Raw genomic sequence first — 21,678 nt, 5'->3', positions numbered from 1 at the left:
AGCGCTCTGCGGCCGCTTTTCAACAAAATTGCGGCTCATTGTAGCAGATCAATGCGAGCGGAAAATATGCGAAGCTTTGGAGCGGATTTCTTCTTTTTTCTCGATAAGAAGAAAATGCTATGCTTTGGAGCGGCTTTCTTTGTTCTTTTTCTCAATAAGACAAAAATGCTATTCCCTGGAACGGAAATTTGAGTGTAAAAATGGGGGTCCCCTCTGCGGCACATACCCACTATGCATTATATACTGAGTGCCCCCCCCCCCTGGGACATGTAGGCCTATTTATAAAGCGCTTCAGTTTTTACGATGTAACAAACTTTATATTAAAGGCAAGCAGAATACTCATAATGTATCATATAAGGTCATTTGAGGTCAACGAATTGTGTTTTTTATTATTGAAAAAATGTAAAATAGTTCGGGTTTTGTATTCATTAAAAAAATATTTTACAAAATATGATGTCTTAAAAATGTATTGATTAGATCATAAAAAATCACTGTTTCCTTACCAGCGACAAGATCCATATACATAATGTGTTGTATTTGTTTGACAATTTGACAATTTGACAATTTCAATATTTTGTTGCAGGTATTGTGAAAAACTTGACAGACTTCTAAGGCTGAGAAGTGAGAGAGACAGGTTGTTGTCAAAGTAAGTAATTTCATTTGATTTTAAAACAAGCTTGAAGTTGATTGTGCATGAGAATCATTTTATTATTCAATTCTTGCCTGAAGAAATTAATGAAACTAAGATCAGAATAATTATCACTATTGCCATGTGTTTCCACTGTATAAGGCAGAAATTGTTCATGTGCTTTAAAAGCAGCAGTCCACCCACACATCAAGTTGATTTTGATTTTGAAAAAGGGAGAAAACCATTATTGAAGGTTTGATGAAAATCCATTAAAACAGAAGAAAGCTGTGAATTTCTAGAGTTTTATGTCACAGGCATATGGTTGCTCCATATTTGCCATGGGATATGAATACTACAGATTTTCATTTTTTTTGTCTTGCCTGCATAGCATAGCGAGGCTATCTAGGTACCGCTTTTCCGACGGCGGCAGTGTCAACATAAAATCTAACCTAAGGTTAAGTTTTTTAAATGTCATCATAGCTTAGAAAGCATATGGACCTAGTTCATCAAACTCGGACATAAGGGTAATCAAGTATTACTAAACATCCTGCTTGAGTTTCAGGTCACATGACCAAGGGCAAAGGTCATTTAAGGTCAATGAACTTTGGCCATGTTGAATTACCATAACTTTAAAAGTTTATTAAGCTAGTTCATAACACTTGGACATAAGAGTAATCAAGTATCACTGAACTTCCTGTGTGAATTTCAAGTCACATGACCAACGTCAAAGGTCAATGAACTTTGGCACTGTTGGGGGTATCTGTTGAATTACCATCAAAACTTTGAATGTTTATGGATCTGATTCATGAGACTTGGACATAAGAGTAATCAAGTATCACTGAACATCCTGTGCAAATTTCAGGTCACATGACCAAGGTCAAAGATCATTTAAGGTCATTGAACTTTGGCCACTTTGGAGGTGATTATTAGATTGCTGTCATAACTTTCAAAGTTTATAGATCAGTTTATAAAATGTGGATATAGGGGTAATCAAGTATAACTGACAAGTCTTAGGTCACTGATCAAGGTCAAATGTCATTTATTGTCAATGAACGTAGTATTGTATCATTATATGAATGGTGTTTTTTGTGAATAATTATTTCATAGTACTTAGTTCTGCTGCTATATTGAATCGTGTGATGCAAGTGAGACTGCCAGAGGCGCTCCACTTGTTTTTAATTCACGAGCGCAGCTAGCGTGCAAAAGTTTTGGCCTTTTCAATAAGATTTAATTATCTGATAAATTTTGACATAATATTCACAAACCTTTTTTCTTTCCTTTTATTTTCTTCACTCCTTATTTTTCTTTTTATTCTTGGTTTTATAATGGGGACTTTTGGGGGCCATGCCTCCCCCTCCTATCTGTATGCCAGTTGCTCTTCCTACATTCAATTTACCATCAGGGTAAATTGAAGTTCCCCTCTCAAAATGTTTGATTGATGGATGTTATATTGAATGAGTGAATTTTATTGTTCATCTATTTCTAGACTTGCCAATAGACTTAAGGAGAGGAATTCAGTTGCAGATAAGGTATGTGTGGTATTAAATTCCTAGATAAACAATTTCCTTTAAAATTGTTTCAAGTTTCCAATAATTTCTATTATCTTTTATTTTTTGAAGTATTATGTGATTTTCTTTTTGAAATATTTAAAATATGAAAGCAATTCAATAACATTTTTGTTTATTGTAATTTCGCCACATTCAGATTTAAGAATTTTTTTTTAAATGCTCTGTTTTATTTTATTATAAAAAAATCTTATGTAGGCCTTATTGTATGTCAAGATGAATTGATCACTCACATATTATTGATGCACATAAAATGTCAGAAACCTGAGTGAACACCTGATTCAGAAAACATTGCTGGTCTACAGATGTATCCATCTGTGACTGTAGGCTGGCTGGCATGCAAAGTGACGAGAACATAGAAATCATTTGTTGAATTTAAGGGTCCATCTTAACAAAAACTAGCAGAGTTCTGAAAAGGCGGTGAGATTTGTGTATTGCTTTGTTTTTTTATTTTTCACTATTGATTGTCAAGTTATACTATAGCCTCTATAAATGTGTCTTAATGCCATTTTTGTCTCGCCTGCATAGCAGAGCGAGACTATAGGCGCCGCTTTTCCGACGGCAGCGGCGACTGTGGCGTCATCAACATTGAAATCTTAACCAAGATTAAGTTTTTTAAATGTCATAATAACTTAGGAAATATATGGACCCAGTTGATGAAACTTGAACATAAGGGTAATCAAGTATTTCTGAACATCCTGCTTGAGTTTCAGGTCATATGACCAAGGTTAAAGGTCATTTATGGCCAATGAACTTAGACCATGTTGGGGGAATCTACATCAAAATCTTAACCAAGTTTAGGTTTTTGAAATGTCATCATAACTTGGAAAGTTTGTGGATTTAGTTCATGAATGAGGGTAATGGTATACACTGAAAATCCGTTGTGAGCTTCAAGTCACATGACCAAGGTAAAAGGTCATCTTGGGTCAAACTCAATGAACTTTGCCCATGTTGGGGGAATTTGTTGAATTGCCATCATAACTGAGAGTTTATGGATCTAGTTAATGACATTTGGACATTAGTTGGGGTGATGGTTTAACACTGAACATCCTGTCTGAATTTCAAGTCACATGACCAGGTCAAAGGCCATCTTGGGTCAGTGAAATTTGGCCACGTTGGGGGTATTTGTTGAATTGCCATCATAGCTTTGAATGTTTACAGATCTAGTTAATGAAACTTGGATATAAGAGCAATCAAGTTTCAGTGAACATCCTGTGCAAGTTTCAGGTCACATGACCAAGGTCAAAAGTCATTTAGGGTCAATGAACATATTTTATTATATGAATTGTGTTTTAAAAAGATAATTGTTCCGTAGTTGTTTTTCCTTGGAAGTCAGCACTGCTGCCACAACCGCATAGCCAGGATTTCATTTTGGAGGGGGCGGTAAATGCACGCGAAGCGTGCCAACACTTACAGAGCGCGCGAACCGCGCTCCCTAGGGGGTGGGTGCAGGGAGGGGGAGTTTCCCCCTCCCTCGCGAAGCTTTTGGTGTTTCATAAATTAAAATGAAAAGGAGCCGTCTCTCTTGATTCTAGTACCTATATCAGCTCCAATTCAGTTGACTATATTGTGATTATGAACCTTGTTTTTTCATGAACCTTGTTTTCAAAAGTGATTGTGAACGCACAAAAAAGGAATACAATGGAGAAAAGTAATATAATAATAACCCCGCGCGAAGCGCGGAAGCTGAAGCGTTTTATCATTTTTTTTTGCCATGAAAAGGGTCCCGAGAAAGGGTATTCTCAATGATATATTGAATACTTCCCTTGGAAAGATCAGATTTGATTACAAACAATTTAGCAACAGTGCATATCTTTAAGTCGCAAAACAGAGGAGAAGAAGTGTATATGCCGGGAGGAAGATATTCCTCCCCGCGCAGAGCAATGAAACTCTGGAATTTTAAAGAGCGGACGTTTCATCAAATGCAGATATCTCTCATACCTCATCGGCTCTAATTCAATTGATTTTCTAAGATTATTGAACTTCATTACAAGGAAAATAGTGCGAAAAGGGTTAAAACTTCTGTGATTTATTTAAATTATATAAAAAAAGGATGCCTAATTTCTTTGACTTATCCTGAAGCGCTTCATTTTGAATTATAAAGAAACTTAAGTGTCATTCAAAATTTCAAACTGAGGGCGCAAAACAGGACAGGAGATGAATGTGCAGGGAATTGACATGAAGTTTAATAGACTTTGATAAAAATATTGTACTTTTTTATTTAACACGACACGAATTTTATACCTTCCTCTTTTAAAATTAGGAACCTGTTTGCCCCAAAATTATGAGCTGAAAAGCGGGAGAAGTTGACTTTATGGAGGTGACGGCAGAAATTGATATAAAGATTTTATCCGCCCGGAGCCGACCCGACCAGAAGTTGCGCGATCAATTTAAAAAAAAAGATAACTTCATATACTTCGGCCTAACCTTACTCTAATTACATATGCCCTAATGTATACATTTGAACTTTAACTGGCAAGAAACACATATAGCTGAGGTGGAAAAACAGGGTTGGGAAACAATGGAGAACTTCAGAATTTTGTCATTTAACCGCGCACAGCGCGGAAGCAAAATTCATATATAAATTTAGAGCAAGAGTGAAGGAGTTTCTATTTTGAGAAAAAAAATTAAGAATAAAAAAAAAAAAACACACAAAGCTACCTTTCTTCCCTTTCCTCCCTTCCCTTTTCCTTTTCTCCTCTCTTTTTTCCCCTTCTTTTTTTTTCTTTTTGGGGACGTTTTGGGGGGGGGCGACCGCCCCCCCCCCCCCTGGCTACGCGCCTGTGCTGCCATATTGAATGGCGTAATGCAGGCGAGACTGCCAGAGGCGCTCCACTTGTTATTTTAATTTTTGCTATTTTTGTTGTTGCTGTTATTAATGCAGCAATGGGAGGTATCACTCATGAAAGGAAGGTTAGAATGGACTCGAATGGCAATACAAGATGAAAGAATCATGATGGAAAAGGGTAGGTAATTTTTTTTCTTGTGTTATGGTTTGAAATGTGACTTTATTAAGGATAATGTATTTTATATTCATAGACTAATAATAAGTGGAATATTTCGATGAAGATGTTTCATAAAGCTGTTTAAAAAAGTTATACATAACAATTAATGCCTATAGCATGACATGCCAAAATTTGAGTAAGAATTAGAAGTTGATAATAACGCAGTTCTTGTATAGCGCACATCACATTATGTCATTATGTCCCTATGCGCTTCCAAAGGACTTGGATATTATTACCCTGGCTTTAGCCCCGCAGCCTTTTACAGCTCGGTGGCATTTCAAGGAATAAATTCCTGCCAGGTACCCATTCATCTCACCTGGGTTGAGTACAGCACAACGTGGATGAATTCCTTGCTGAAGGAAATTACGCCATGGCTGGGGTTCGAACCCACGACCCTCTGTTTCAAAGTCAGAAGACTAATCCACTGGGCCACAAAGCTCCACAGAAGTTTGCTCCTAAATGTAAATTAATCTAATTCAAATTAAAGTAAACAACTGCCAAGAAGATGGTTTTAACAGTAAAAGTGATAACCATCAGTATCTGCATATATTTATTTCAAACAGAACTTCTAAGAGTTATCAAAGACACTTGTTAAGCAATGCCATATATATCAGTCATTGTTAAGCTTAACATAAGGAATCGCTTTATGAAAAAATCCTGCAAAACTAACATTGGAGTTTTGTTGATGATTTCCTTATATATCATTTCAACATGTCTTCAGAAGAAATCTTTATTTTTTTCTGATTAATTGCTGTGATTTATCATACAGTGAAGTCTAAATATTCCTTTTATCCCATCAGATAAGCAATCATTAATTAAACATCTGGATGAACTAAGAGCTGTAAAGGCAAAGAGAGAAGAACATAACAAGAAAGTGCTCAAAATACAGAAATATCTAGGTAAAATGTGTTTCCTGTTTCACCATTGTAAATGTCATATGTGGTTTCAACATATAACAATTTTTTATGCCCTTCGTCATCCTGCTTAAATCTAAAAAAATAACAAGTTGAAATGGAACATTATGTTGTTTGTTAGTGACCAGTACAGTTTGGTATACATGTAGAACTCAACACTTTGTGATTATTCAGACATGGGGTATAACCGTTTAGCATCATTTTGTGTACAAAGTCTTGGGATATGAAGCATATTGAATGTTGCAGAGGCAAGAGACCTTTGTTTTATCAGCCATGCTACAATAGACCAAGTCAGTTTGGGGGCTTTTTTATGGTAATTTGTAATGGGGGGGGGGGGGGCTTCAAGTATGCATAGCAAAAATTATATGGAAGCTAGTGTTACAAACAAAGAAACATGAGACGATAAGGCGATGATTATAAGTTCTGATATAGTATATTTATTCACCCTTTCTTGATGGGAGAAAGGATGTAAGAGCTACTGAAGAAGTACAAATACGGAATATCGATGAGAAGTATACAAATTAAGAAATATGAATAACAAAATATGAAAGCTATAGGACATTTTTAGACCAGCTATTTATGCACACAGTCAATAACAAAGCACAGACAGTTCGCTCCTTTTTGAAAGGTAAACTTCAAAGTTTTCATTGCTTCATGAATGGTCTACATCTTGCATTTCCAATTTACTGTCGCTACCAATATCTTGCAATAATATTCCAGTCAATGGTTCTGCTATGTAATAACTGTTCTGCTGTGTAATAACTGTTCAAGATATCCCTTTCTTCTTAAAATGTGCTTATTAAAACAGAGCACATTAGAACCAATATAGACAGCCGTAAGGAATCACTGGAGGAGAAAAATGAGCAACTGAGAACAAAGAGGCAGGCAAAAGTAGAGCAGCTATTACATTATGTATTCCCCATCACTGAAATACAGCACACGTAAGTAATATTCATATGGTAAATTTGTCTATGGTAGATATCTCATTGAATTTACAGGTAAACACAAGTTAAGACAGTGCTTTATTACAATGATTGAATGTTACCATCACATCACAGATATATAGAATGATTAAGTTATGACATTATAAACCAAACACTCTGATATGTTTGAAACCAATTTAGGATGAAAATTGCCAAGATACTATGTGCACTAGCTATTGACCCTTCTACGATGCTTATTTTGCTTATTACTTATGTCATCAATTACTCAGCTATTATCGAAGATATTTCACACACTTTTTCTTTATAATACATACGTACAAGCAATTTGGAAAATATTTTTGTTGGATTCTGTTTAGATTGTTTGATCATTAAGAACCCACTGCACTATTCGAGTATAAGAGTAGGGGGAAACCCCGGTGTAGTGGTCCACCTGCATTCCCCCCAATCAGTTATATCGGGAGGAGAGACCTGCGGGTCATAGTGATTCAGTTCGCTTTTCGCCTCCCAGGCACAGGTGACGCCAAACAAATAATAATAATAACCAAATTGGAATTAAAGTTTAAGATATGTGATGTTTTTCTATGCATATCCAAGAATATTTTGGTGGTCAATATCATTATTCCATATCAGAATATGAAGTTGAGATGCATGATGCATATAATGTAAGCAGACATAAACCTAAAATTCATGATTGAATTAATTACTCAATTTCCAACAGAAAGAACAAAATAGAATTAAGATGAAATCATGCCTGGCTAAGTAGATGATATTGAAATGATCCTTCCACAGGAGCCCTAGAGAGGAGAGTTGGCAGGAGGAAGTACGACAGATGTCTGAGTCTGAAGCTGATGAGAAGTCATCAGAAGATGAGCTAGTCGCCGCATTAGCTGAAGCCAGAAGGACATCATATGTCAGAGGTCGCTGGGTAGAAACTATCAACAATGGAGAAGCACATTATAGTATCGTCCATCCGTATGTCAGGGTACCAGCCAATGGAGATTACTCTGCTTATATAGCATGTAGTAAGTATAGTTAATTGGACCTGGATGGTAAAACCTCATACATGTATCTCAAATTTTGGGAAAATCTTTTTTTCTTTTTTTTAATGACCCAAGGCCTGTTGCAATCATATGCAACTCCAAAAATCAATTGCAACCTGATTTTCAAGCAATGTAAGATGCATATTAGGGACTTGTACTTTATTTTGGGGGTTGCATGTAAATCAAGCAGATTTGTCTGATTGATTGCAAACCTTTGTGTTAGTGGGACGAGGTATCTAGATAAAAGGGTGAATTTTCGAGAAAAGTTATATGTGAAACTTGGCTCCCATGATTTTCCCTTTGATAATGATATGGAAAGATGGATCTGTTGTAGGAGATGAAGAGTTGGGATTAAATGATTATTATCTAGATATCAATGGAAAAATTAGACAATTTTTCATACATATTTGAGCTACTTGGTGTTATCACCTTGGATCATTGATCATAATTCAGTAAGTACTGTATTTCACAAACAGATAATAAATATCTTGTGTATTCCTCTTTTTTTCCTCTGTGTTGTCTAGCTCTGACAGGTGAGACTGATGTCCCTGATCCCGATGCTGAATTAGATCTTCAGAATCCTGGACATCAAGTATCAGCAGCTCTATGTTATACAGCTCAATTAATAGCTCACCTTGCCAATACATTAGATGTTCCTCTAGTTAGGAAGGTTCATTTTAGGTAAGATACATTTCAACAAACTTTCCTATGCAGTCGTTATTTTTCATATAATTATGAATTTATTTATTCATTTATTTATTTTATTTATTTACGTACTTACTTTCTTACTTATTTATTTATTTACTTACTATTATTGTCTCACCTGCATAGCAGAGTGAGACTATAGGCGCCGCTTTTCCGACGGCGGCGGCGTCAACACCAAATCTTAACTGAAGGTTAAGTTTTTGAAATGACAGCATAACTTAGAAAGCATATGGACCTAGTTCATGAAACTTGGCCATAAGGTTAATCAAGTATTACTGAACATCCTGCCTGAGTTTCACGTCGCATGACCAAGGTCAAAGGTCATTAAGGGTCAATGAACTTAGACCATGTTGGGGGAATCAACATCAAAATCTTAACCTAAGGTTAAGTTTTTGAAATGTCATCATAACTTAAAAAATATATGGACCTAGTTCATGAAACTGTTATAATAAGAGTAATCAAGTATCACTGAACATCCTGTGCAAGTTTCAGGTCACATGATTAAGGTCAAAGGTCATTTAGGGTCAATGAACTTTGGTCAAATTGGGGGTATTTGTTGAAATACCATCATAACTTTAAAAGTTTATTGGTCTAGTTCATAAAACTTGGACATAATAGTAATCAGGTATCACTGAACATCCTGTGCGAATTTCAGGTCACATGACCAACGTCAAAGGTCAATGAATTTTGGCCATAATGGGGGTATCTGTTGAATTACCATCATAACTTCAAAAGTTTATGGATCTGATTCATGAAACTTGGACATAAGAGTAATCAAGTATCTTTAAATATCCAGTGTGAGTTTCAGGTAACATGACCAAGGTCAAAGGTCATTTAAGGTCAATGAACTTTGGCCATGTTGGGGGTATTTGTTAAATTACCATCATATCCCTGTAAGTATATTGGTCTAGTTCATAAAACGTGGACATAAGAGTAACCAAGTATTACTGAACATCTTGTGCGAGTTTCAGGTCACATGATCAAGGTCAAAGGTCCGTGGACTGTGGCTATGTTGGGGGTATTTTTTGAATTACCATCATAACTCTGTAAGTACATTGGTCTAGTTCATAAACCTGGACATAAGAGTCATCAAGTATCACTGAACATCTCATGCGAGTTTCAGGTCACATGACCAAAGTCAAAGGTCATTTAAGGTCATTGAACTTTGGCCATTTTCAGGCATGAGAATTGTCAGATTTTTATCGGAATTCCAATTTTTGTTCATCAAAATCTGTGGTCGCCGAGTTCGATGTGAATTTGATATAATATTTGGGGGGTAGGGTCTGGGGGGTAGCGAGTCACCGCGAGGCTGAATCCTTACCGGGCCGCGCCGACGGGGAACGCACTGATCGATCCGTTGCTAGCTCAAGCAGCAACACGCACGGAGCGCGAGACTGCACCGCGCACTACTTCAGTCGCACCACTGACATGAACGATGCGAGCGAAAATCATGCGGTGGCTTTAATTCAGTCTCTAGTATCAAAATGGCGGCATCCACACCGAAGTACGTTGATCGCGATGGGGGAGAAGCGGACCCGAAAGAGATAGATAAATCCGTCAAAAATAGATGGAACTGGTCGTGGTGTGACCATATAATTTTGGAAGGCACTTCTGATCAACATTTGGCCGGGGATTGTTTTTTTAAGCTGTACAATCCCGGTGAAGCTTGGTGCTTATGCCATGGTGCAATGACAGCATAAGGTATGGCAACGGAGGTCTTAAACACTGCGTCAGCATGCCACTGGAGACAAACACAATTGGTACTCCAGAATGGCTTCCTATACCCCCTTTAAATGCTAAAACCCAGGAGCTTCAGGGGGCGTTGCCCCCTGAACCCCAGCAAGGGCGCTGCCACTGCACCCTGCCAGGGGCGCTGCCCCTGGAACTCTGTCTGTAGGTTTAATTTCCTTTCAGATATTTTTCAAGAAAGTCATTCTCATGCCTGCATTTTAGAGGTAATGTTAGATTGCTGTCATAACTTCCAAAGTTTATAGATATAGTGTATAAAATGTGGATATAGGGGTAATCAAGTATCACTGACAATTTTTAGGTCACATGATCAAGGTCAAATGTCAATGAACGTAGTATTGTATCATTATATGAATGGAGTTTTTTGTGAATAATTATTTTATAGTAGTTTTCAAAGTCAGCACTGCTGCTATATTGAATCGCGTGATGCAGGTGAGACTGCCAGAGGCATTCCACATGTTTAATATATATATATTTTTAAAATCATTTTCAATAAAAATACTTTGTAACATAGTTATCCATGTTTGATCAATGGGTGGATTGATATATTTATATATATTTATATATATTATAAATAATGTCTGTAAAGCGCTTAGAGACGTCGTTCCGATGTATTAAGCGCTATATAAATGCGGAATATTATTATTATTATTATTAATTTTCTTATCTCATCCTATTATGTATGCATTTGTTTATCTGTTTATTCATCTACTTATTTGAATACTGAGACATTTTCATTGTTATTTATATTTATGATCTATTTCTGTTGATAATAGCATACCATGCAGCTTATTTGGTATTATGGTGTGCACCTTTTCCCATGTATTTTCTTTTTAAACATTTTAACACCATAAAAATGACAAACTGCATTTCAATAGAAAGTAAGTTATAATCAGCATTTATTTTCTTTTACTCCAAAGTCGATTCTGCAAATCTGAACTCAGTCTTCGGGAGTTTTCTTCAGCAGTTGAGAAGCTCAATAGTAGTGTGCTCTTCCTGTGCTTTAGTCAAGTAAGACATTCTCTATTTGTTTTTATGCATAATTTGAAGCCTGTTATAGTCTGTTCTAAGACTTATTATATTTTTACACAATGGAGGAAATAATGGGTTGATTGTACTCAGGATGATTTGAAATATGGCCTTGGAATCATAATAGGTAGTTATAGATATAGACTATTATCATTACCCTGACTTTAATAGCTTTAGCTGCCTTTTCCATTGCTCAGTTCATTCAAGTAATCCTACCAGATACCCCTTCGCCTCAGTTGGGTTGGGGGCAGCACGGGGTAGGTAAATTTCATGCTGAAGGATCCAAGAGCATAGGGAAAAAATGGCTAAAAGACCCCATTCCTCACTGAGGGAAACATTCAGATGTTGGGTGATGATGAAAGTAATACTAATAATGATGAGAAGGAGGACACAGTATTTCTTTTGAAAGAAATCTCATGCCAAGTCAGTCTAATTAATAAATTTAACACTTGAAGAAGAAATTGATGGGCATGAATTTGCCATGCAGTGGTGTTTACATCAGAAATTGTCTCTTATGCTTCAAAACACTGTCATCTTGCAATGTAAATTAAACAGGTATCTTAAATGAACATTAAATTTGGAAAATGGCTGAAGAAAGATGTCATTGAAACAGTATTGTTGATTTACTTAAAGGTCAAGTCCACCTTAGAGAAATGTTGATTTGAATCAATAAAGAAAAATCAGACAAGCATAATGGGGTCATTCCATGCCAATTCACCCAGTGAATATGCAATTTTGCACCCGACCCTCTCGGAATTCGTTGTAAATTGGTACACATAAAATTCACCATGGCCCACGCACAAAACAAAAAAAAATAGTCCAATTGGTCCGTCGGTTCTTGCGCTACGGCCCGCCCTTTTCTCCTTGTTTTGACAAAAATGGGCGTGACCTTCAACTTTCAATGGCCATTGCGTCGTAACGTGTTGACCAATTTTCATGAAATTGGTACCATTTATTAGGAAATTCAGAGAGGAATCCAAAACATGCATCAAATAATGTATTGGAGCGATTTATAAGGTCGTGACCTTTGACCTTTACTTTGACCTTGAGTTTGACCCCCGGACAAATAATTTTTTAACTTGATTTTCATGTATGTTAATTATTTGTATGATATTGACAAAATATGTTAAAACCAATGATGATATTTTATTTCTTCACCTTTTAAAACTCTTCCAAAGATACCATGAAATTTCACTCTAGTCCTACATACTGATATTCATGTTAGTAAAGTGTTTACCAGTTACATGATTTCTTCCAATCTTAAGTTACAGTATGCAAACACATGAAAAGAAATTAAGCTCATCAGTTCACAAATGAAACATTAAACATTTATGCTCATGAATAGGTATCTGTTTAGGCAGTTTGATGTTCAGCAATATATATACATCATATATATATTCTTGTTAGTAAATAGGCATATACTCAACAATTTGATGATAAAAGTAAACACTTTACTAACAAGAATATATATATATATATATATATATGATATATATTGCTGAACATCAAAATGCCTAAACAGATACTGGGTGAATCCAGATGGAATGACCCAATGGTGAAAATTTAATCAAAATTGGATGTAAAATAAGAAATTTTTGACATTTTAAAGTTTCGCTTATTTTTCACAAAATAGTTATATGCACAATTTAGTCACATGCAAATGAGAGAATCGATGATGTCCTCACTCACTAATTCTTTTGTTTTTTATTGTTTGAATTATACAATATTTAAATTTTTACAGATTTGACAATAAGAACCAACTTGACTGAACCATAAAATGTTAAACAATGGTAATTCCACATGCTCAGGGAGGAATAAAACTTTGTTTCACAGGACAATGAGGAGAAAATTTGAAAATTTGTATTTCATACAATAAAATACAAAAGAAATAGTGAGTGATGTCATCAGTTCCCTCATTTGCATACCGACCGGGATATGCATATAACTGTTTTGTGAAATTAAGCGAAACTTAAAAATGTCACAACTTTCTTATCTTAAATCTGATTTTGATGAAATTTTTAGTGTTATGCTTGTTGGATTTTTCTCTTTTGATTCAAATCAACTTTTTGTTGGGGTGGACTTGTCCTTTAACCCTATCTTAACTGGGCTATTTCGGACCAGTATATACTGGGGGGGTCATTTTGACCCCCCCTCAGATCTCGGCCGCTGATTGCGCAATCGCCGCGAAAATTTGCAAGCGCGTAGAGCCGGATTTAAACTACCGGTACAAGAGTGTATAGTAAAACTTTCAATTTGAAAAAAAAAAAAAAATTATTAATTATACAAATAAGCATATGAAATTTGCCATAAATTTGGTTTTTGTGTATGTATTTGCCTTTAACTCAATTTATATAGCTAGTAGAATGCTAATTTTTGGTGGGAGTATCAATTATTACATTTCTAACAAATATCTACAAAAAATAGCAAAAATATAATTAATTTCTTATGTATTTATTGTTTTTTAAATTCTTATGCATTTCTTTGTTTTTTCAAACCTTTGTTTTTATTGTTTTTCCCGATGAACTTTGTCGAGGACCCTTTTGCGATCATAAATAGCATAAAATAAATCCATTTAAACCAAAAAAACTAAAAATAATCATACATTTATGATTTTTGGTTGAAAACACAATTTGCATTGACTTTTTACACGGAATCACGTTTTTGAGCAATTTCTGGTTAGACATGCACTTACAAAACGTAGCGTAATTTTGGAATCACGTACCCAGGCGTCGCAAATTTGGTCTCAAAAGATGCGCAAGACTTGAAAGTAAAAAGTCAGTGAGCGGTGCAGTCAAAAAAATTTGTGCGACGGTGTAGTGACAAAATTTGTTGAGGGGGGGGTCAAATTGACCCCCCCCCCAGTTTAATAATGGTTAAAGATGTATGGGCAGATAATCTGATAATAGTTTAGCCTAACTGATTTTGTTTACAGATGTTATGTACATTCTTGTATTTATCCTAGGCTATTCCACCTGATAAGCTTCACCCTCATTATACGCTGAGAAATCTCATTACTATGGTAGACAGCAAACACCAACATTATGGAAGGTAAGTCTCTTATAATGCCCAGCACACATCATGATGCGAAAGAAATTTTAATTGTATTCAAGTGGATTAAAAACAAAATCTGTTCTCTTTATTTTTTAAGGAGATTTTTTATTCTGGATATTTATCCTTATAACATGATTCAAGCCTATACTAGGTTCTTCTTTAATTCCAGGGGGAGTATGCAAAAAGTGGATAAGTTTAAGTAGATATTTTGTTGTATACCTTTACATAAAAATAGTTGAGCAACTGTCTGATGTTTATTCCACTAGTTTTTCACTGTGTAGTAAAATATTCACATATGTATTCATTCTACATTTGTGATCTCTTTGATGTTGAATTCAATTTTGTTTCTTGAGTAAGATATACTCTACCGGTATTTGTATTTGATAGGACGGGTGATTTTGAGATTCACAGTGACCTTCTCCTAGCCACATTAACCACACCAAACATGACCAGCATGCTGAGTGGATCAGGTAGTGAGAGCCAACAGGATTCTCCTGATGATGATGGTGCTAGCATTGGATCAGCAGACCAAGAGGAATGGGAAACAGTTCCAACGACTCTACCCCTTCTCCCTCAAGCATGCGGTGGAGTAAGTGAGGAAGGGAACACCCCCTCACCGCCAGAACCTAGTCCTTCAATGATGAGTGCTTCCAACTTGCCACAAGCCCCTGGTGGTCTGGTATCATCGGCGGTAGCATCGGTTGCATCACTGTGGAGAACTGCCACTAGTCAACTAGAGAAAAGATGATGAAGGTACCAAGGGGAGGAGGTAATACTCTCCTTTATCATTCTTTTGTAATACAGTTTATTATAATCTGAAATGTGTATGAAGTGATTCCATATGTGCTGCAAATGACTGTTAAAGAGAAATGGCTTGGTAAAATGCAGGAATAATTTAAAATTTGATACATTACATTTAAAATGACTCTCTTTTTTACCTTCTGTTTGAAGAAGTTACTTGATGAGAGAGGATTTTCAGAGTGAATAGAGAATATGCCCAAAGACCTACATTTACATGCAATACACATATAATATTTCCCATCAATGCACACATTACACATGCATATAGCATGTCACAAAGGAATTTGCAGGTCATGCACATATTTTCTGACATATGATATACAGGATACTGGTACAGGCAATAAATCATCACAAACATCACATTATAATGAAAAGCTCTTCAATGTATTTAATTCTTTCACAAAAATTCCTTCTCTGAAATTTGTAAATGTAAAAAAGTATATGAATGTCAAACTGAGAATTGAATTGAAATTGAGTAAGTGAGCCTCTTTATGATGACATCGGTCCAATAGGGTTCATAATTTATGTTAGTGGGTCATCCAGTCTTGGATGGAAGACACTTCTGACTATTTCTCTTTGATTGTTGAGCCATTTGCAGTATATCTGAATTCCTGCCATAAATTAAAGTACATAAAACTGTTACACATAACATGTTTATTGCAATTTTTGTGATTGAAAAGTCTAGAGATTAATGTGTTTTAAGATTTAGACCATTTGTATTTTAATTAGGGAAGCTTACAAGTATGGCACAATCATAGCAGAATTAAATTCAATAAGTTTTTGTTCTGTTATTTAGCTTTATGTTTATTGCATGTACTTGAGCTTTACATATGCGGATGTGTCAGCCTTCTCTGTATTGGCTTTGATGTACCCTGACTGTTGTGTGGTGAATCTTCAAGAGATTGCTTTGTAAATCCTGAAAGGGGAGATGGGGCTGGTATTCCTCAACCCCTACCCCTTCCGGGGAGCATTTCACGGAGGGAATTGTTGGATATTTTATCTGACAATTATCCCACAGATATGATGGGAACTGTGATTCTCAGCCAATCAAGATAAAAAAAGTTGTCAGATCCAACAACTTGTCGGACAAAAAGGTTGATGAACTCTCCTGGATCCACCCCTGAATGTTTAACATCATTCTTTTTATTAGTCTTGAAGATAAATGTCAGTTGTAGTACTGATTTTAGAACAAGGTTTTACAGAATTCAACAAATTGACCACCCAGGTGTTGGTATGAATAAATAAACTAGAAATTTGACGTGTCCACACACAGATGCCCCCGCTTCACGCGATCAGAAATTCAATCAATATGATTTAACTTATTGTCGTGCAGAAACCAATATGCATATATATAATGAACAAATTTAGACCTTTGAACCAACTCGCATATATAATGAGCTGTGACCTTTGATTTGCGGACTCCGAATTCGAGCTGTATTTTGGTGTCATCTACATACACACCCAAATTTGTTTAGATCTGTTGAATCTGTTGAATATTTCCTAAGTTATCATGCGGAAACAACTCGCATATATAATGAGCTGTGACCTGCAGACTCCGAATTCGAACTTAGCCTGTATTTTGGTGTCATCTACCTACTCACCAAAATTTTTTTTAATCCATCAAATATTTTTGGAGTTATTTCGCTGACACTAACTCGCATATTTAATGAGCTTTGACCTGCGGACTCCAAATTCGAACATAGCCTGCATTTTGGTGTCATGTACCTACACACCAACATTTTTTTAAATCCATTAAATATTTTTTAAGTTATTGCGCGGAAACCAAGTGGGGGGACGGACGGACTTTGTCTGCGGGGGCATAAAAAATCTATGCCAAAGGATTCCAGGAGATATTTGTAAATGCTTAGAAATTAGCAAAAGAAGCATCATCATCATCATCATCCTAACATCAAATAGTTAGGTCTTTTTCCAAACAATAATACTCTGTCCCACATGTTCTTATCTGGGTTGGTGATCTTCAAGGTAATTTTTGTCCAGCTTAGATTTCATGATTTCACATATGTTGCTGTACCAGAGCTAGAACAGGATGTTATAGTGACCATTTACCTTCAGTTGGTTGGTTTTACAGACTTTCTCGTGAAATCAGTGTTTACTGCAACTACTTTCTTTATTACTTTTATTAGGCTTCCCCATAGAATTAATGGGTAACATGCTGCACTTTTAAATTTATTCTTGTGCAATTTGGAGTTTAAAGCTGAAAGAACTATGGATTTCTTTCCATTGTATTTCATCAGTGTTATGGAAATACAGTTGTAGAAATCATATTCTTAACATGGACGAAATGTTCTTGTATTTCTAACTTCTTATATTTATCCTTATATTGCAAGAATTATTGTGTGTATGTCACTTACTCAGTTAATATATTATTCTTGTGTTGAATAGTTAATACATGTAGTTCATATACATGTACTGCTCCTCAAATTAATAAATTTCCAGCTAGAAAAAGATCTTGAATAAATAAAGTGCTTGAGAAAAGTTTGGAATGAGTCTAACCAATGTGAATTGATGTGTGTGTTAAAAGGTCAGAAACAAATGTTTTGTAAGAAAAAAAAAGAATGGTGCTATGCATGTAAAGGTATTTCCATATAATTTATATACTACAGGTATTTTGGTAATAATATTGATTTTTTTTATATTATTGTTATTAACTCCTTGCAACTTTTGTGATTCAAAATTTTGTAAAAACTGTTATGAAGATATTTGTTTAAAATTTAAAGTCACTTCTGTTCACTTTATAGCTGAACAGGATCCTCCCAGAAATAATCTACTTTGTCTTGGTGGCCTTTTCACCAAAGCTAGTATGTCTTGTTTTGTGACATATTTGAAAGTGTGTAATATAACTATAAAAAAAACTTAAGAACGTTAAGATTTCCCAAAATGGAAAGTTAAAGTCCATGTGAATGATAAATTTGTTAGAGATGAAGAGAAAAATCAAACAAGCCAAACAATTAAACAAATCATCAAAAGCTGATGTAAAGTAAGAAATCTATAAAATTTGAATGTTTTGCTTTAGCAGTTTTATACATAAAAAATATGCAAATGGGAAAGGTGGTGATATCACACAATCACTAATTTTTATTGTATTTTATCAGACAAAATATGAAATGTATCAAAATTTTCTTCATGTAATTTAAGAATTGTAATGCAAAAGCATTTGACTGCTCTTTGAATGTAGATTGGCCCATCAGTAAAGGGCTCATTTATATATTTTTTTATTAATTATATATACTTGATCTGTTCTTTTGCATATCCCTTGTGATGTAACTATTCTGTGAAATGTAAGCAAAAAATTTCAAGGATATGCTTGCTTTACTCTTCTCTATCAACTTTCTTTAAGGGTAACCTTTAGAGGTCAAGTCCACCCCAGAAAAATGTTGATTTGAATAAATAGAGAAAAATAAAACTAGCATAACGCTGAAAATTTCATCAAAATCTAATGTAATAATATTTAATGAAAGCTATGACATTTTAAAGTTTGGCTTATTTTTTCACAAAACAGTGATGTGCACAATTCAGTTACATGCAAATGAGACAGTCGATGATGTTCTTCACTCACTAGTTTGTTATTGTTTGAATTATGCAATATTTCATTTTTACATATTTGACAATACGGACCAACATGACTGAACCATATAGTGTGAAATTATGGTAATTCCACATGTTCAAGGATTTGACAATGGGGAGAAAATTAGAATATTTCATATTTCATGTAATGAAATACAAAAGAAATAGTGAGTGGATGACGTCATCAGTCTCCTCATTTGCATACCGACCAGGATGTGCATATAACCATGTAATAAGTCCATGATATAACCGTTTTGTGAAATTAGGCAAAACTTTAAAATGTCATATCTTTCTTATTTTAAATCCGATTTTGATGACATTTTCAGTGTTGTGCTTGTTGGATTTTTCTCTTTCCATTCAAATCACGTTTTTTGTTGGGATGGACTTGTCCTTCAAATATCAGTTGTATGATGGGGATACAAACATTATAAAGTAGCTCATTTTCATGTATTTATATGATGTGATAATACTCTAATTATTTTCTGAAGTGATACTTTTAGTGTAAAGGACCTTAGGCCATTTTGGTTACATTAGGTTCGCTTTTACACTTAGAAACATACAAATGGATGGAACATCACTGGTCATATTAAATGATGTCCAATATTGAATTAAATGTGTTATGTGCCTAGGATGTCATATACATATTAAGTACACGAAAAGAACAATGTTAGAAGGTTGTTATTGACTTGTAAAAGGTTTTTTTTTTTAAAGTACCAGTGCAGAGCTGCCAAGTAGTATGATTTTTCCGTATTTAGTACGTTTTTGCAACCAAAGTACAGCAGTACGTTTTTTGTATTTAAAAAAAAAAAAAAAAAAATCGAAATTTATTGAGAAAAATCATCTCTATTTCATAAAACGTACACAAATATGGTTATTAGAACAATGTAATTTCAGGTAACTTGTTTTTTTTCAATCATTTTGTAAAAACCAGGGTGAGATATACACAAGTTTCAATGTTTTTTTTTTCATCTGCAAGAGCAGTGCACATTTTAGCTTGCATGCAGCTTGAGCGCCGTGATGGGCGAGTGCGCCAAGCATTTTATTATGAAATACACTTTTTTGGGGGAAAATACAAAATATTTATCTCACACGGTAAAAATACTGATTTTTTTTGGTCAAAATACTGATTTTGGGGGATAAGAATACTGATAATGCAAAATACAACTTGGCAGCTCTGCCAGTGGTCATTGATTGCTTTTGGCCCAGTGTTATGGTTTTGATTTTTTAGTGGATGTAATTGCACTATTTAGTTTTTTTTCTTTTTGATTGGATTTTTGATAGAAATGCATAGTGTGCTTTGAGCTAGCCAGCAGCTAAGATGTTAATTAAGAAAAGTACTTGATTGAAGGTCGAATGTTTTTATGCAATTTTGCCTTGCATGGGAAATCTTGAATTTGATAGGTTTTACAGTCATTTTATAAATTGCAGGGATAGATTGGGTGAGTTAGCTTATGAATGTATGTGTGTGTGGTGGTTTTTTTAATTACATTGATGTGTGAAAAATGAAAGAGAGATAAAGAGTACCGGGGGGGGGGGGGGGGGCACTTCCATTGACGAGTGGATACCATGCGTGTCTAAAAAAACATGTGAAAAGGATCACATTTTCAAGATAGGGCACATTTACGTACCTTATGTAAAAAGGGTGTTTAAAAACTAAAATAATGAAAAAAGGGTTTATATTTCGCCAGGAAAACTACATGCTTACGGTCCCAATTTGCGAGGGTATAAAAAGATAAATACTTTATAAAGGATGTACTTTTTGCCCCACCACTACGTGTTTAGGGTCCGATTTGAGCGAGGTGTGTGGGGTGGTACAAAACCCAATGAAAGTAAAGGTAAAGCAGACGTCCTTGATCACGTCCGTGACACGGTCAGTGACATAACAATTAAGATATCGTATTCGTTTAGGGGTCAATTCAGGGAATACTTGTCAAGGGTACCGTTTTGTTTCCAATACTTAAGGGGTGCATTTTCAGAACATGAAAAATACTTGTTTAGGGTGCTTTTCAAAACCCCATGGTCACGCATTGTATCAACTCGTCAATGGAAGTGCCCCCCCCCCCCCTGGAAAGAGTAGTGACAAGAGAATACAAAAAAATGATTAAATTAAGTATATGTATGAAAGGGGGTTATAGTGATATGCTTGTTTACCGGTAAATGAAAGTGAACAAGTGAAAATATAAATATTCAGTGTGTGTTTGCATGTATTGTATTGTATATGCAGCTCAAATGGCAATAGTATGCACTTACGTACACTTTAAAAGTAGCTAAGTGTATTCTGTTAATTGACTTAATTATTATTTAGGCATGATATATCTGAAACTGTAACTTGTTCAAACCATTTTTTTCTATTCAAGTTATGTGGAGGAGTGTGAATGATTTTTCATTTCATATTACAAGAAATATCACTTTTAATTATATGATATAGATGCTTTGGGAAATAGCATCATTAATTATTGTGCCTCATTAAAGGGAAAACATAATTAGTATTTGTTTTCAAAAATTGTGAATGTGATTACTTGCAAGACAGATTGCATTTTATCTAGAATGTATTGAATTAGTAGTCAAGGACCATGGCTGTGGAATTCATTATATTTTGTAAATTCTATTCAGTATTTTATTGTGATCTCTAATTTAGTAATTAAATAGAAAATATTTTGTT

The 21,678-nt window shown here is 35.0% G+C and overlaps 1 protein-coding gene across 1 annotated transcript in view; it reads left to right on the top strand.

Annotated features, from left to right (window-relative positions):
• Nucleotides 1–19,814, top strand: part of LOC129265596 (beclin 1-associated autophagy-related key regulator-like) — a 28,972-nt gene extending 9,158 nt beyond the window's left edge. Inside the window, exons 2-11 of the mRNA XM_064101706.1 lie at nt 584–646; nt 2,115–2,157; nt 5,078–5,159; nt 5,999–6,097; nt 6,921–7,053; nt 7,846–8,078; nt 8,621–8,777; nt 11,471–11,561; nt 14,542–14,627; nt 15,018–19,814. Coding sequence (XP_063957776.1) covers nt 584–646; nt 2,115–2,157; nt 5,078–5,159; nt 5,999–6,097; nt 6,921–7,053; nt 7,846–8,078; nt 8,621–8,777; nt 11,471–11,561; nt 14,542–14,627; nt 15,018–15,378 — 1,348 coding nt within the window. The 3' untranslated portion in view covers nt 15,379–19,814. The remainder of the gene's footprint in view (nt 1–583; nt 647–2,114; nt 2,158–5,077; nt 5,160–5,998; nt 6,098–6,920; nt 7,054–7,845; nt 8,079–8,620; nt 8,778–11,470; nt 11,562–14,541; nt 14,628–15,017) is intronic.
• Nucleotides 19,815–21,678: the final 1,864 nt, after the last annotated feature.

The sequence above is a fragment of the Lytechinus pictus genome, chromosome 7, assembly GCF_037042905.1.
Source record: "Lytechinus pictus isolate F3 Inbred chromosome 7, Lp3.0, whole genome shotgun sequence".
NCBI classification, from domain to species: Eukaryota; Metazoa; Echinodermata; class Echinoidea; order Temnopleuroida; family Toxopneustidae; genus Lytechinus; species Lytechinus pictus.
This window is presented reverse-complemented; position numbering and strand designations above follow the sequence as displayed.